The sequence below is a fragment of the Sus scrofa genome, chromosome 2 (genome assembly GCF_000003025.6).
Source record: "Sus scrofa isolate TJ Tabasco breed Duroc chromosome 2, Sscrofa11.1, whole genome shotgun sequence".
NCBI lineage: Eukaryota > Metazoa > Chordata > Mammalia > Artiodactyla > Suidae > Sus > Sus scrofa.
In genome coordinates this window covers 57,473,336-57,489,183 of record NC_010444.4, presented here as the reverse complement: position 1 = coordinate 57,489,183, position 15,848 = coordinate 57,473,336, and the positions used below count along the sequence as shown (strand labels likewise).

Genomic DNA, 15,848 nt, shown 5'->3' with positions numbered 1-15,848 from the left:
TCTTACCTTCCAGAATTTCATAGTCACACACTCAGCTTTAAAAGATTCTCATCCATGTGTGTTTTACTGCTTGTGTGGGACTGTGTAGCAAGGTAAAGGCAATGAAGACACTAAGTTTGTTCAAGATCTTGAAAGGCAACATTATGAAGAGACATTTTTATTTTTCTTTTAAACCCCCAAACATAGACCTGAGCCATAAAAATCAGGACAATAATTTGAATCAGGGTTGCGGAAGTAAGGATGTCAGACATAGGAAGTAAGAGAAGGAAATCAACAATGATTCTGCTGTTTATGAAATTTAATAAAAGGTATACATCATGAACATTTGTTCTTGTAATATTTTTCTATAAATGCACCAGGAAAATATGGAAATAGGTATTTGCTAAGGAAAACATTTAGGATTAAGTTTAGTTCTTTGGCAAATTAAATTTTTTTTCCTGCCCAGCAGCATATGGAGTTCCAGGCTAGGGATCAGATCTGAGCCAAGTCATGTCCTACGCCATAGTTGCAGCAACACCAGGTCCTTAACACACTAGGCCAGGCCAGGGATCAAACCTGTGTCTCAGTGCTCCAGAGACTCCACAGATCCTGTTGTGCCACAGCTGGAACTCCCCTCTTACTATTAATATACTGATTGCTGTTGATAGCTAATATGCAGAGATTGTGACTGAATGTGAGCTATAACTAACATTACCCATAGATGGATACCATGACTAATGAAGGGTAATATGTATATGAACAATAGTTATACATTGTTACATTGTTGCTGTTTAATTAAAGTTCAAATATGGATAAAATGGTCTGGATGCTGAGTAGCCAAATGAGTAGACTGTGCCAGTTCTTAAGCTATTGCCTCAACTCATAACACATTTCTGCACTCAAATGTTTGATGCTGGGGCTGCTTGGTCATCAAGGGTCACATTAGGATCTGCCAAGAGGGCCACTATAAGGAGTGTGTAAGCCAGGAAGGGACAGAAGAAACTAACTCCATCATGATTTCCTATTTTTCCTATCAAATCATCCCAGCAGCGTCTCTTCATCCTGGCAGTTGATTTGACTTTGAAGTTTATTTTCACACTTGCAGAACAAGCATCATCCTATCCTTCAGAGGAACAAGCATTAGCTGACCAACATCTATTCCTTGGCACTCTGGGGATGGACACTCTCCTGTGAACAACTAGGGTACCAGAACCAGCTGCATAGAATAGAATCCCAGCTATGCAAACCTCTCTTTTTCCTCTAGGCTCTAAGGAAACCACTGTAATTTAGGGAAAGGCAGGCTTCTCTGTTTCCTATTGGAGACATCTCCATAGGCACCTTCCAAAATATGAATACTACCTGGTCAGTGCTCACTCCTCAGACATCTGGGCTCTAAGACTCTAAGTTTTAACGACTCTAACCTCTTTTATAACCACAGACCTAAGAATAATAGCTTCTTTCTGCAGGTGGTTTTTCCCTCTGCAATCCTTAGTGTTCTGTTTCACTATTTCAGTTCTCAAATATCTGAAATTATTTACACAATTTTTTCTGTTAAAATAACTGACATAGTTTATTCATGCTGGACCATTACTGATATGTTATAAAATAATGACTCAAATTCTGTCTTTATTTCCATTATAATCTTCACCTTCCAAAATAGACATAGTCTTACTTTTGCAGAACTTGAAGTACAGAAATAATCAGAGCTGCCACAGCAAATTTGGCATGTGAATAGAGGTTTTAAAAAGGTTTTTATGTATATTATCTCATTACTGTATTATTCTTGCATTCATTAAATGAGATTTTTATTGAACAGTTACTATGTATAAGGCACAGAGCCAGGTACTACAAATACATGAATAATTTCTAAGCAATCAGGGATACAGTCATAATTCTTGGAGGAAGTTTTATAAAGCTTCTAATGGGTGAAGACTAGGGACCATACAAGAAGAATTATAGAACTCAATTTCTGCCATATTTATTAGGCTGAATCATCAATTAAATAATATAGATGATACATAGAGGAAAAAAAAGACAGTGCCCAGCACATAGTAAGCTATCAATAAGATGCAGTTATAGCCAAGAAGCATTAAGAAACAGTGTATTTACTTCAAAGACATCATAAATGATCAATAATGACAATAGTAACAATGCATTGCTTCTTCATGGAGCTTTAGATTTACATGTACTGATCCCTATAAAATCCCTGTGAGGTAGGGCAGTTGTCATGATTCCCATTTATTGATGAAGAAACAGACACAAAGAGTGAGTGACCTACCAATATTATGCAACCAAGAGGTGGCAGCACCAGGCACCAGGTGTTCAGTGCTGGCTACATATCTTGCAAAGACCCAGCCCTTTTCTCAGGGCCCCCATCACTTCCCTGTTCCTCAAGCTATAAATGAGGGGGTTGAGCATAGGTGTAAGGACCGTGTAGAAGATAGAGACCACCTTGTCATGGCTTGGGGCTCGGTAGTGCCTAGGTCTCAGGTAGATGAACATGGCTGCCCCATAGAAGAGGGATACAGTTGTCAGGTGAGAAGAACAGGTGGCCAGAGCCTTTTTACGGGCCTGAGCAGAGTGCATGTGGAGCACAGCCTTCAGGATGCATGCATAGGAGGCCAAGATGATGGAGAAGGGCAGGAGCAGCATGAAGACACAGCAAGCAAAAAGCAAGGTATCAAAAATGGATGTATCTGTACAGGTCAGTTTCAGTAAAGCTGGCACCTCACAGAAGAAGTGATCCACATTTCTTGAGCCACAGTAGGGTAAGCTCATGGCTGCCACCATCTGTATCATTCCATCTATTATCCCAAAAGTCCACGAACTCCCAGCAATCTGGAGACACACCCGCTGACTCATGAGGATGGAATAGTGAAGTGGGTGGGTAATGGCAATATAGCGGTCATAAGCCATGAGTCCAAGCAAGAGCCCTTCGGATCCCACGAGAGAGACAAAAAAGCCAATTTGTATTCCACAACCCACAAAGGAGATGGACTTTCTGCCCAACAGAAAGTTGACTGCCATCTTTGGCACGATGTCAGAGACCAACATGAGGTCCATGAGGGAGAGCTGACGGAGGAAGAAGTACATGGGTGTATGGAGTCGAGGATCTTTGTAGATGAGGAAAATGAGGAGGATATTTCCACAGAGGGCAACTATGAACACAACCATAACCATAGAAAAGAGGACAAGATCAGTCTGTCTATGAGAAAAGATGCCCAGGAGGATGAAGCCATCTATAGATGATTGGTTCAACCATATTCCCATGGTTCAATTGCTCACGATTACCTGAGAACATAAAGAAATTCTGAGATTGAGTGACATGTCTTTATTTATCTCTGGATTATTACTCTTCAGTCAGCTGTATCTTTCATAATTCATTAGAGCTCAACAATATATGCTTAGGGACATCCAAGAGGATACTCTCTCATTTTCACATGACACAAATCGAAGGATTTTGCTAGCTATGTGTACATGTGTTTTATTTTGTTTCTTGTGCTTTGGTGTCATAACTAAGAGTCCATTGCCAAATGAAAGGTCATGAAGATTGACCCATATTTTTCTTCTAAGTGTTTTATGGCTTTAACTCTTATTTAGGTCATTGGTCTATGCTAACTCATTAGTGTATACAATGTGAAGTAGGGGTTCAACTTCACTTTTTTTTTGTATATGGATATCCTGTTGTTCCAGGAGCATATGTTGGAAAGACTGTACTTTCCCCATTGAATGATCTTGGCACACTTGTCAAAAATCATGTTGCATAGATGTGAATTTATTTGTAGATCAATTCCATTCTCCTGGTCTATATGTCTATTCATGTGCTAGTACCATATTGTTTTGCTTACTGTAGGTTTATTAGTCAGTTTGGAAATTTTGTTCTTTTTCTTTTTTTAAATTTTTGTGCTCAATTCACATTATTTTTTATTTAAACAAAATTTTATTATAGTTGATTTACAATGTTCTGTCAATTTCTGCTATACAGCAAAGTGAGCCAGTTATATTTACACTTCTATGCATTCTTTTAAAAATATTATCCTCCATCATGTTCCATCACAAGTGATTGGATATAGTTCCCTGTGCTATATAGCAGGATGTCATTGCTTATCCATTCCAAATGCAATAGTTCACATCTACTACCACCAGGGAGGTAAGCTTTGTGAGCTGAGTTCCTGCAAAATGGAGCATGTCTTGACTCATTAAAAAAAACATGGCCAGGTGTCCTTTCCAACAACAATGCAAATGTGTGGTGATGGGGCTTGGAGGGAAATCCAGCAGGAACAAATCATTGTTCCTACAGTTTTCATATACCATCTTGCCCATATTAACCTCAGACTAAATCAACTAAATGAAAAAAATGAGGTCTCATAACGCTCATACCAGATGTGCAGAACAATTCAGTTACATGCACCTTCAAATACACACATTTCACATCTCCTCTTCGCCCCCCGAACAACTTATACTACTTATACTACAATACTATTTTGACTAATGACATTGAGAATGTTATTGTCATTCTCTGAAAATCACTACATGTTCCTCTCTATTTATGTGTGTTGAAATGCAACTGCAATGTCTAATTACTGAGAGCAGAGAGTCGCTGACCTTTCATTTTAGGGGCCCTTTGTTCTTGACCTGAATGTCTTGACTGATCCCAGCTGGATTCCTTTCTATGTGGGACAGTGAGTAACAATCTAAGACATATCTTCAGGTATGTATAAAAGACAAGGATGTTCTCTGCAAATGGAAGAGAGTTACCATTATGAGATACTTGTGTGGGGTATATTGAGACTACTTCATCTCACTGTAAAGGTGAGATGAGGACACTCTCCAAAACATGCTCCCTGTGTCCAGACACAGGATAATTTCCTAAACTCTGATGGGCCTGCTTAGATCCACCACCAGGCAGGTGGGCTGTGTGAGCTGTATCCCTAAGGAAGGAGCCCTTCCTGACTTGGGCCCTATAAGACCAAATAAGGTATCCTTGCCACCAACAACACCAGTATGATGTTGTGGTGGAGATGATTCTACAGGAGTAAATCACTGGTACCTCCAGTCTTCAGGTACAATTTTGGCCATATAGGCCCCAGGATCCCCCAACATGTAGATCAAACCAAGTCCCAGACTTCACAGAAATTCTTCCTGCTCTGCTCAGAACACCCATCCCTACCCACCATGTGCAGAGGCACTCAGCTGGCCAAATACATCTTTAAGGGGATACACTTTTCTCTCACTCTCATCCCCTTTCCCAATTTTCACCTTTCTCTATTTTATCAGAAATACTTATACCACACTTACACTACAAGTGCTTGTTCCTGGGAAGACTTTTCTTTGCAGACACAACAAATATAACAACAGAAAAACTGCAAGGGCATCCAGAGCTCTGGATCTAAGATCCAGCTCTGTTACCACTAATCGTGGACCTCTTTTTTCAGCACTCAGACCCTCTGTCAAAGGAAGAAAATCATGCTTCTTCTATTAGCACACCCATGACTCTTCACAAGACAGTTTATGTGTAGCTTTTCAGGTAATGGTTGTGCAAATGTAAATTGTACTAAGATACTATGTGGGTCACTAATGAAATTTCTCTCCCTACCCTGGATAGCTCCCTTGAACACTGACTCTTATACCCACTGTGAATTCAATATCTCCATGTAGATGTGTAATTGCCTGTCCTGAACAAAGTGGCCAAACAGAGCTTTTGGTGTCCCCTAGAGAGACATCTACCCTCATGTCCTTCCTATCTTGGTTAATGGAAGGCTGTCCATTTACCCAGAAAAATGACACATGGTGACACATGTTATATCCTTGACTGCATGCAAATACACATCCCAACCATCAGTTACCATAGCTGGCACTTCATCCAAAATATATCCACCCCTGACCACTTCTCACTTCTTCAGACTCCCTTCTGGCACAATGTTTTCACTGTTCCCCTGAATGGTAGTAATCGCTCCTAACTGGATTTGGGTTCCCATGCCACACTTGCCCATGTCCCTTTGGGTATGACACAAATTATTCATATGGATTTCTTTGTTCACCTGTTTCTCAAACCAGAACCTATGTCCTCTTATCCTACTTTTTCTCACTGGGAAATTCCTGGTTCCTAGAACAATGGCTGGCATAAATTATATTCTCAGTATATATTGTCAAATGATTGATTTTAATATGCAAAAAACTCAAGAATTATTCTAGCATCTCATAGGTTTATTTTTCCTGCTCTCAAAATTCCTTTATTTCTCTGGGTTAATGTCTTCATCTTTCTTCCAAGAAATGACACCATATGAGGAGTCACCTTGTATTGACAATATTCCTTCAGGGATGGGGTGACTCTACATCCTATATCAGCCCTTTCCTTCCTCCCCCTTCACCTGCACTTTTCCCCACTCATCCTTTGTCTTCCTGCTTTATACCACTCTTCAGCCTATGAGCCATTTGCTGAACCATTCAATCCAGACAGAGGGATAGAGGAAAGGAAAAGTTCAATGAAATATCAAGGAAATAAAAAGGAAAGTAGATCAAAAAAAGAAGACTAGAAAAAAAAATGAGGAGAGACATAACATTAGATAGTTAATGCCCAACTTCCTTCAAAAAAAGAAAAAAAAATCTTGATTGAGGGAACAATAGGAGGAAGAAATGCTAATCAGAAAATAGAATAAAGGGAAAAGCCCCAGGCATCAGCAACAGAAACTGCAAGGAACAGAGAGGTAAGTGAGAAGAAAAAGACCCTTAGTAAACTTCAGGTGGGTTCCTTGGGAGAAAAAAAAATATTTGGCATATTACTTGTGGAGGAGATTCTGGCATCAAAATCATTTCTTCATTCTTCTCTATGTTTGTGCTTACTGGGTTGGAATGGAAAGGAAGGAGCCCCCCAGCTCTAAACTCCTTCCTCAGCCCCCACCAACCTCTCAGCCAGGCTATGGATATCCAGGTCACTCTCAGCCTCCTCATGACTCTGTAGTTCACATGATGGGGCATAGGCAGATAGAAGCTTCGCCTTAGCAAAAAGGCAATGAGAATAAGTGGACTTACTCAAATATATGGGGGTGGGCAGATGAGGACAGTCCCAGGATCTTCCACCTTCTGTGGGCTGCCTCTCAGCTCAGGTTGCAATACTATGGCCCTCTTCTCATTAAGTACTTAATGAAGAACCTGAGTGAAGAAGATAAAACTGTCCAATCCCAGGGGGGCCCACAAACTCCAGCCCAAGACTAGGAGCTCCCAAGATTATAATTAGAGATCTCAAGAGGGATCTTGGAACAGACCCAGAAAAGGGACCAGTGGGACAGTATGAGAAAACCCACCATGGGAGGGGCCCAGGGCAGCCAGGGCCCAGGAATGGGGGGCAAATTTTTTGGTGTGCTACCCCCATCACAGACACATTTCAAAGGTATCTCAGTGATCTCCAGGGTTTACAAGGGGTCTCTACCTGAATCTTTCTTAGTCATATTTTCCTGCACTCTGCAGTCCACACCTGTCCTTTACTTGTCCCACAAATTCAACCCACATTGACTGAGGCCCCAAGATGTACAGAGCACTGGATGAATTGTGCTGAATAAAATGTGGCAACTGAATGCCATCCTGGTCCTGAAGTTTATAAGCCAGTGGGAGGGAAAAAAGAGCATCCACCTTCACAAAAATCAGGTGGTGGCATAGAAACTGGGTGTCATACTTAACCCTGTCAGACATTTCTGTAAGCTCAGTGCTACACATGGTTTTCTGTGAATTGTCCTGTAGCCTAGTTATTATGTCTATCTTCCCAATGTTATCATAGATAAGCATTGTCTTCACTCTCAAGAGAGTCCCAAGCAGTAAATATCCATCTATAGATGAGTGGATTAAGAAGATGTGGTACATATATACAATGGAATAATACTCAGCCATAGAAATAATTAAATTAAACCATTTACAGCAACATGACTATAACTAGAAATTCTTATACTAAGTGAAGTAAGTCAGAAAGAAAAAGGCAAATACCATTAGTGGTATCACTAATATGTGGAATCTAAAATATGGCACAAATGAACCTATCTACACAACAGAAACATTGACATAGAGAACGGAATTGTGGTTGCAAATGGGGAGTGTGGGGGGAGTGGAATGGACTGGGAGTTTGGGGGTAGTAGATACAAACAATTACATTTAGAATGGGTAAACAATGAGGTCCTACTCTGTACCACAGGGAACTATATCCAATCTCTTGTGATAGAATATGATGGAAGATAACATGAGAGAAAGAATGTATGTATAGGCATGACTGGGTCATTTTACTATACAGCCAAAATTGGCACAACACTGCAAATCAACTGTACTTTTATTTTAAAAAAGAATGCCCAAGATTGGATGATAATTTAATAGACATTTCAGTTTTGGCCTTAAGTTCCAGGAAAGCAAGGTTGATTTTCAAAATGACCAATTCCTTGGAAACCAAATGGCAATTTGTCTTTCTTTTAACTCTTTGGCAAATGACTGATTTTTATTTTATTTTCACAACAGTAGTAAGACAGCAATACCTGTCTTTCAAATTGGGGTTAGTATATGCAAAATATTACATTTAAAATGTATAAGCAATGGGGTCCTACTGTATAGCAGAGGGAACTATATCCAGTCTCTTATGGTAGAACATGATGGAAGACAGTATGAGAAAAAGAATGTAAATATATGTTTGACTGAGTCACTTTGCTGTACAGCTGAAATTGGCACAACACTGTAAAGTTGTGCCAATTTCTGCTATGTAGCACAGTGGCCCAGTTTAATATACATATATGTTATATATATATAATATAATAAATATTATATATATATTCATTTCCCTATATTTTCCATCTATTACATGCAAACTCCCACTCCATTCCACTTCCTGCCTCTCCCCACAAATCTGTTCTCTATGACTGTGAGTTTGTTTCTGTTTTGTTTTCTGCTTTGCCGATAGGTTTATTTGTGCCATATTTTAGATTCCACATATAAATCGTATCATATGATGTTGGTCTCTCACTGTCTGACTAACTTCACTTAGTATAATAATCTCAGTTGTATCTATGTTGCTGCAAAAGACATTTATTTTTTAGGGCTGAGTAGTATTCCATTGTATCTATGTACCACATACCAATCATTCACTCATCGGTTGATGGACATTTAGGTTGCTATTGTATATAATGTTGCAATGAACATAAGAATGCATGCACCTTATTTTTTTGTCTTTTTAGGGCTGTACCCATGACATATGGAGGTTCCCAAGTCAGATCTGTAGTTGCTGGTCTACGCCACAGTCACACAGCAAGCCCAGATCTAAGCTGCCTCTGTGACCTACACTACAACTCACAGCAATGCCAGATCTTTAACCCACTGAGCAAGGCTAGGGATTGAACTTATGTCCTCATGGATACTAGTCAGATTCATTTCTACTGAGCCACAACGGGAGCTCCATTTTTTTTTTTTTTTTTTTTTTTTTTTGCTTTTTAGGGGTGGCATATAGAAGTTCCCAGGCTGGGGGTCAAATTGGAGCTGCAGATTATGGCCTATACCACAGCCACATCAACTTGTGATCTGAGCTGCCTCTGTGACCTACACCAGAGCTCATGACAACCCCAGATCCTTAACCCACCGAGCAAGGCCAGGGATTAAACCTGCATCCTCATGGATACTAGTTAGATTCGTTACTCCTAAGCCACAATGGGAACCCCCACGTGAATATATTCAAATTATAGTTTTGTCTGGATAAATGCGCAGGAGTATAATTGCTGGATCATATGTTAGTTCTAATTTTAGTTTTCTGAGGAACTGCCATACTATTTTCTATAGTGGTTATACCAAGTTACATTCTGATTTGTCTTTTCCTATTGAAACTTTATCTGATAGAGACCCATCTAAAGCTCATCATTACTATTCTCACCTTCCAAAAATTCAATCCACATCCCGACATTCCATGAGCTCCTACAGAATATCATCTGTACAACTGGCAATTTATTCTGTTCCTCTCACTATCCTCTATTAAAACAACAACAACAACAAGGGAGAAAGTTCCCATTGTGAGCCCAACTAGCATCCATGAGGACATGGGTTTGATCCCTGGCTTTGCTCAGTGGGTTAAGGATCTGGCATTGCCATGAGCTGTGGTGTAGGTCACAGATGCAGCTCTGATCCTGCATTGCTGTGGCTCTGGTGTAGGCCCGAGTCTACAGTTCTGATTGGACCCCTAGCCTGGGAACCTCTATGTGCCATGGGTGTGGCCCTAAAAGAAAAAAAAAGACCAAAAAAATCAGGAGTACCCATTGTGGCACACTGGAAATGAATCCAACTAATATCCATAAGGATGCAGGTTTGATCCCTGGCCTCAGTCAGTGGGTTAAGGATCTGGCATTGCCATGAGCTGTGGTGTAGTTTGCAGACATTGCTGGGTTCCCACGTTGTTGTGGCTGTGGCATAGGCTGGCAGCTGCAGCTCCAATTTGACCCCTAGTCTGAGAACTTCCATATGCCATTGGTGCAGCCCCAAAAAGCAAAAACAAACAAACAAAACAAACCAATTGAAAAATGGGAAAAAGATTTAAATAGACACTCCTCCAAAGAAGCCATATGGATGGACAAAAGGCATATGAAAGTATGCTCAACATCACTGATTATTAGAGAAATTTAAATCAAAACTTCAGTGAGTTATTACCTCACACCAGTTGGATTGGTCATCATCAAAAAGTCTACAATAAATGTTGAAGTGGGTGTAGAGAAAAAAGAACCCTCCTACACTATTTATGGCAATATACTTTGGTACACCCACTATGGAGAACATTATGGAGGTTTCTTACAAACAAAAAGAAGTACTGCTAGATAATCCAGCAATCCCACCCCTGGGCATATATCTGTAGAAAACCATAATTCAAAAAGATGCATGCACTGTGTTCATTGTAGCATTATTTGCAATAGCCAAGACCTGAAATCAACCTCACTGTCCATTGACAGAGGAATGGGTAAAGAAGAAGTGATACATATATATAATGGAATATTATCAGTCATAAAAAAGAATGAAATAATGCCATTTGCTGCATCATGTTAAGTGACTATATATATTCTGTTATAATTTTCCCTTATAGGTTATTTCAAAATATTGAGTATAATTCTCTGTGTATAAAGAAGTTCTTTGTTGAGTGTCTATTTTATATAACAGTAGTGTGTATATTAGAATACCAAGCACTTTTGTATTTTAGAATTCGAATATTTTTTATTTTTCAAAATAAATTACCTATTTCTCTCTGAGCTAGATTTACTGTCTGATTTACTCATTAACTAATGAGTTAAATAAATTATCTGAAATGTATTCATTTGATATTGAATGGTAGTCGTTTTTTGTTTTTTGTTTTTAATGGCTGCTTCCCTGGATTATGGAAGTTTGTGGGCCAGGGACTGAATCTTAGCCACAGAAGCTGCAGCAACTCCTGATCTTTTAATCCACTTTGCTGTCCCTGGGATCAAACATGTGCTTCTGAAGTGATCCAAGCCATTACAGTCAGATTCTTAACACACTGTGTCACAGTGGGAACTCTGAGAGTTAGCATTTTTAACTGTGTAAAACCAAAATTCATCCAGACGAGCTCATCCAGAAAATGGATATATGATTCAATCCTCCCCTTTACTTAACAGTTTTTAAGATAATGAATTAAGAATTTAGAACAATCATTTTAAATCATCTGATGACAGAGATGGTAAATAAACATATTCAATGTATTAATTAACAGCAACATCCTAATCAACGACACCAAGAAGGGTTGGAGAGTCAGGAGGCCAGCATTCCAACCTGGAGCCCTGTGTCCTTGGTGAACTGTTGCTACCACCCATGGATGGCTTCTCTGATCAATCAATCTCTCTCAGTGCAGGGAAACCTGCACATGTCCATCTCCTTGAAGTAAACTGGCCTTAAAGAGAAGCAGGAAGAGCCTAGGAAATGTAGAGAAGAGAAATTCAGGATAAAGACTTGTGTGGTCAGAACTCCTCTAGAGTCTAGAATCCAGACTAGGGTCTCCCAGTCTAGAATCTCCTTTCCTTGGAAAATAGGAGTTGACTGAGTGGCTTAGGGAACTTCCCGTCCCCAGGCAGGAAATACCTGATGCCCTCCACCAGGATCTGGAAAGGCCTTAAAGAAATGCACTAAGATATATTAAAGTGGGAAGAAATAGGCTGGAAAGAAGGAACCCAGAAAAACATGGAAGAGAGAGCGTCATGCTAAAACCCTGGCAGAATTTTTAGGGATAAAGAAAAAGTCTTCTGGAAACAAAAATTATAGCACAGAGAGAACATTCATCCTCATCCATAATGGTGAGCAGTGTGGGAGAGAGCCAGACTAGGACTGGGGGGAGCTTCTCACTGAGTGTTAGTGGAGATGTCTCTGCTTGGAAGAGAGCTTTTGCTGGGCCAGGTATAGCTCTTGACTGTGAGGTTTTCTCTCTGCCATCACTCACTGCCACTCACTGTTCTCCCCTTTGCTGTAATGAAGGAAATTTGCTTCTGTTTTCAGAAGTCCACAGAGACCCCATCTCTGCCACACCTTTGTCCTCAATCTGTCAATTAAACTCCGAGGAAAGGAAGCCTCCTGCAAAGTTCTCTGTTCACCTCAGCTGCACCAACAAACACATTACCCTAGGGGCACATGGAAAGGAAACCTGGGGAGTGAGGTCAAGAGACTTAACTCATCTGAGCCCCAGTTTTCTTATCTGCAAAAGGGACATAATGATGTTCACCACAAGTTTATAGGGACATTACACAGTAGACAATCAAGTCATCTCTCCCTGGTAGCTCATATTAGTGCCATGGCCCTCCATCATCTCCAAGCCTGAAAACCAAGAACAGAAATGCTTTCCTGTGGCTTTTTCCAACTCCCAGAACCCAGTTATGTTCTCTCTCTTCTCCCTGCCTGCAGCCAAGAGTATTTTCTCCCAGTAAAAAATGACTTCATTGTAAATGTGTTCAAGGGCTAGTACAGAAGTTGGCTAGATGGATACAAATACCAATAGCTCGAATAAAAATGTTTGAAAATAAGTTATCAAATAATAGATCAAATTATTTTATTTATGTTTCACTCTTAATCCCCCAAAGGAGAAATAATATAGTCAATTTTCCTGTTTTAGAAACTGAAATGAGGAGTTTCCATTGTGGTCATTGGGTTAAGGACACATCGTTGCCTCTGTGAGGATGGGAGTTTAATCCCTGGCCTTGCTCAGTGGGTTAAGGATCCAGTGGTGCCATAAGCTATAGCATAGATGAAAGATGTGGCTTGAATCTAGTGTTACCTTGGCTGTGGCATAGACCTGCAGCCGCAGCTCTGATACAACTCCTAACTCAGAAACTTCCATATACCATGGGTCTGGCCATAAAAAGAAAAAAAAAAGAAACTGAAATGATAAAATCTGGCTAACTTTGCTAGAGCATTGTACATATACAGCACTTTCATGTACATTTTCAATGTATCAGGCATTGTGAATATACCAATAAGTCCTTATCACTTTCCTCATGAATCTTACTTTATTCTTTGAAGAATATAAAGCCATTAAGAAATCCTTATTAAGTTCCCACTTACATAGGGTGAAGGATGAGCACTCTGTAAGAGAATTTTACTAGCTTGTTTTTGTCATCTGGAATCCTTTCGTTTAAGACACTAGTTTGAAACAGTATAAATTAATAGGAAAAATGTGTTATGTATGTATACTAATAAGGAACATAGCAGGGTGCCTGTCACATAGAATGCTCTGAATAAATGGTAGAATTAGTGATAGAATTCAGCTCAGAGCATTCTCTGGTAGTAAAAGTAAACCATTTGTTTATTTATGTATTTATTATAGTTGATTTACAATGTTGTGCCAATTTCTGACTTATAGCATAGTGACCCAGTCTTTTTCTCATACAATCTTCAATCATGTCTTATCCCAAGAGACTGTATATAGTTCCCTTGCTATACAGTAGGACCTCACTGTTTATACATTCTAAATGTAGTAGTTTGCATTTGCCAACACCAAACTCCTTGTCCATCCTATTTCCTCCCACAGTCCCCTTGGCAACCACAAGGGGTTATTCTCTATGTTTGTGTTTTATAGATATGTTCATTTGTGCCATCGTCCAGGTTCCACATATAAGTGGTACCATATGTTATTTTTTCTTTTTCTTTCTGATTACCTCACTTAGCATGAGAATCTCTAGTTGCTTCTATGTTTCCAGAAATGGCATTATTTCATTCTTTTTTATGGCTGAGTAATATTCTATTTCCAGTTTTAGATAATAAGTGATAACAATCTCAGACCATACTTCTGCATAGTGGTTGAGTTTACAAAGCCCTACTTTCTATTTTAATGCATTTTATAGAAGAATAAGTCCAAAATGTTTGGGTGGCAAGTGGGGTAGCTGTTTCACCAGAGTTAGAGGGTACTATTTTACAGTTTAAAAAAACCTCATCAATCCTTCAGGTACAAAAAGCCTCATTATTAATGAGAAAACCTATACTAGATAGAATAGATTATATACCTGAAAACACAAAGCCAGGAGGTATTTGAGCCAGTTAAAGAGTAACCAGGCTGTTCAGTACTGGTTGACAGTACTGCAATGATACAGCCCCTTCCTCAGGGCTCCCATCACCTCCCGGTTCCTCAAGCTATAAATGAGAGGGTTGAGCATTGGAGTAAGGACCGTGTAGAAGATAGAGACCACCTTGTCATGGCTTGGGGCTCGGTAGCGCCTAGGTCTCAGGTAGATGAACATGGCTGCCCCATAGAAGAGGGACACAGCTGTCAGGTGGGAGGAGCAGGTGGCCAGAGCCTTTTTACCAGCCTGAGCAGAACGCATGTGCAGCACAGCCTTCAGGATGCGAGCATAGGAGGCCACGATGATGGAGAAGGGAAGAAACAGCATGATGACACAGCAAACAAATATCATGTTCTCAAAAATGGATGTGTCTGCACAGGCCAGCTTCAACAAAGATAACATTTCACAAAAGAAGTGGTCCACCTCCCTCAAGCCACAGTAAGGAAAGGTCATTACTACCACCATCTGTGTGAAACCATCTATGATCCCAAAGGCCCAGGAGCTCCCAACAATCTGGAGACAGACTCGCTGACTCATGAGGATGGGATAGTGAAGTGGGTGGGTAATGGCCACATAGCGGTCATAAGCCATGAGTCCCAGCAAGAGCCCTTCAGATCCCACGAGAGAGATGAAAAAGCCAGTTTGTATGCCACAACCCATAAAAGAGATAGACTTCTTTCCAGAGAGGAAGTTGACTGCCATCTTTGGCACAATGTCGCAGATCAACATGAGGTCCATGAGGGAGAGCTGACTGAGGAAGAAGTACATGGGTATGTGGAGTCGAGGATCTACGTAGATAAGGAACATGAGGAGGATATTCCCACAGAGGGCCACTGTGAAGACTATCATGACTGCTGAGAAAAGAACAAGGTCAGTGGGACCATGGGAAAAGATGCCCAGGAGGACAAAGTCATCTGTGGATGATTGGTTCAACCATATCTCCATGCCTCAGCTGATGTTCCTGGTCACCTGAGAATACAGACCAAAAATATTGGATTAACTGACATTTATTTATTGACTTCTGTATTCCACATCTTCACCGAGCTGTTATGTTTGTGTCATGAGGTCTTAACAACATAAACTTTGGGACATAGAAGAGGGTAATCCTTTATATCTCTAGCACAGTAATAGGATATTCCTCTTAGTTCACAGAATTGGACCATATTATCTGTGTTGGTATGTATTTGTGCCCAGAAGAGTGGAGACCAAGTAATTTTATCAGTTATAGGCCTTTGGATAATCCCCTTTAATAGATAAAGTCTTAACTTTACTAAAAGACACTGAGCCTTTTATCTGTGATCATGTGGACTT

General features: G+C 40.1%; 2 protein-coding genes across 2 annotated transcripts; both read right to left on the bottom strand.

Annotated features, from left to right (window-relative positions):
* Nucleotides 2,302-3,249, bottom strand: LOC110259308 (olfactory receptor 56). Its single transcript, XM_021083417.1, has one exon. It carries the CDS (start codon nucleotides 3,247-3,249, stop codon nucleotides 2,302-2,304), a length of 948 nt encoding a protein of 315 aa, XP_020939076.1.
* On the bottom strand, nucleotides 14,535-15,482 carry LOC110259611 (olfactory receptor 56-like). Its single transcript, XM_021085087.1, has one exon. It carries the CDS (start codon nucleotides 15,480-15,482, stop codon nucleotides 14,535-14,537), a length of 948 nt encoding a protein of 315 aa, XP_020940746.1.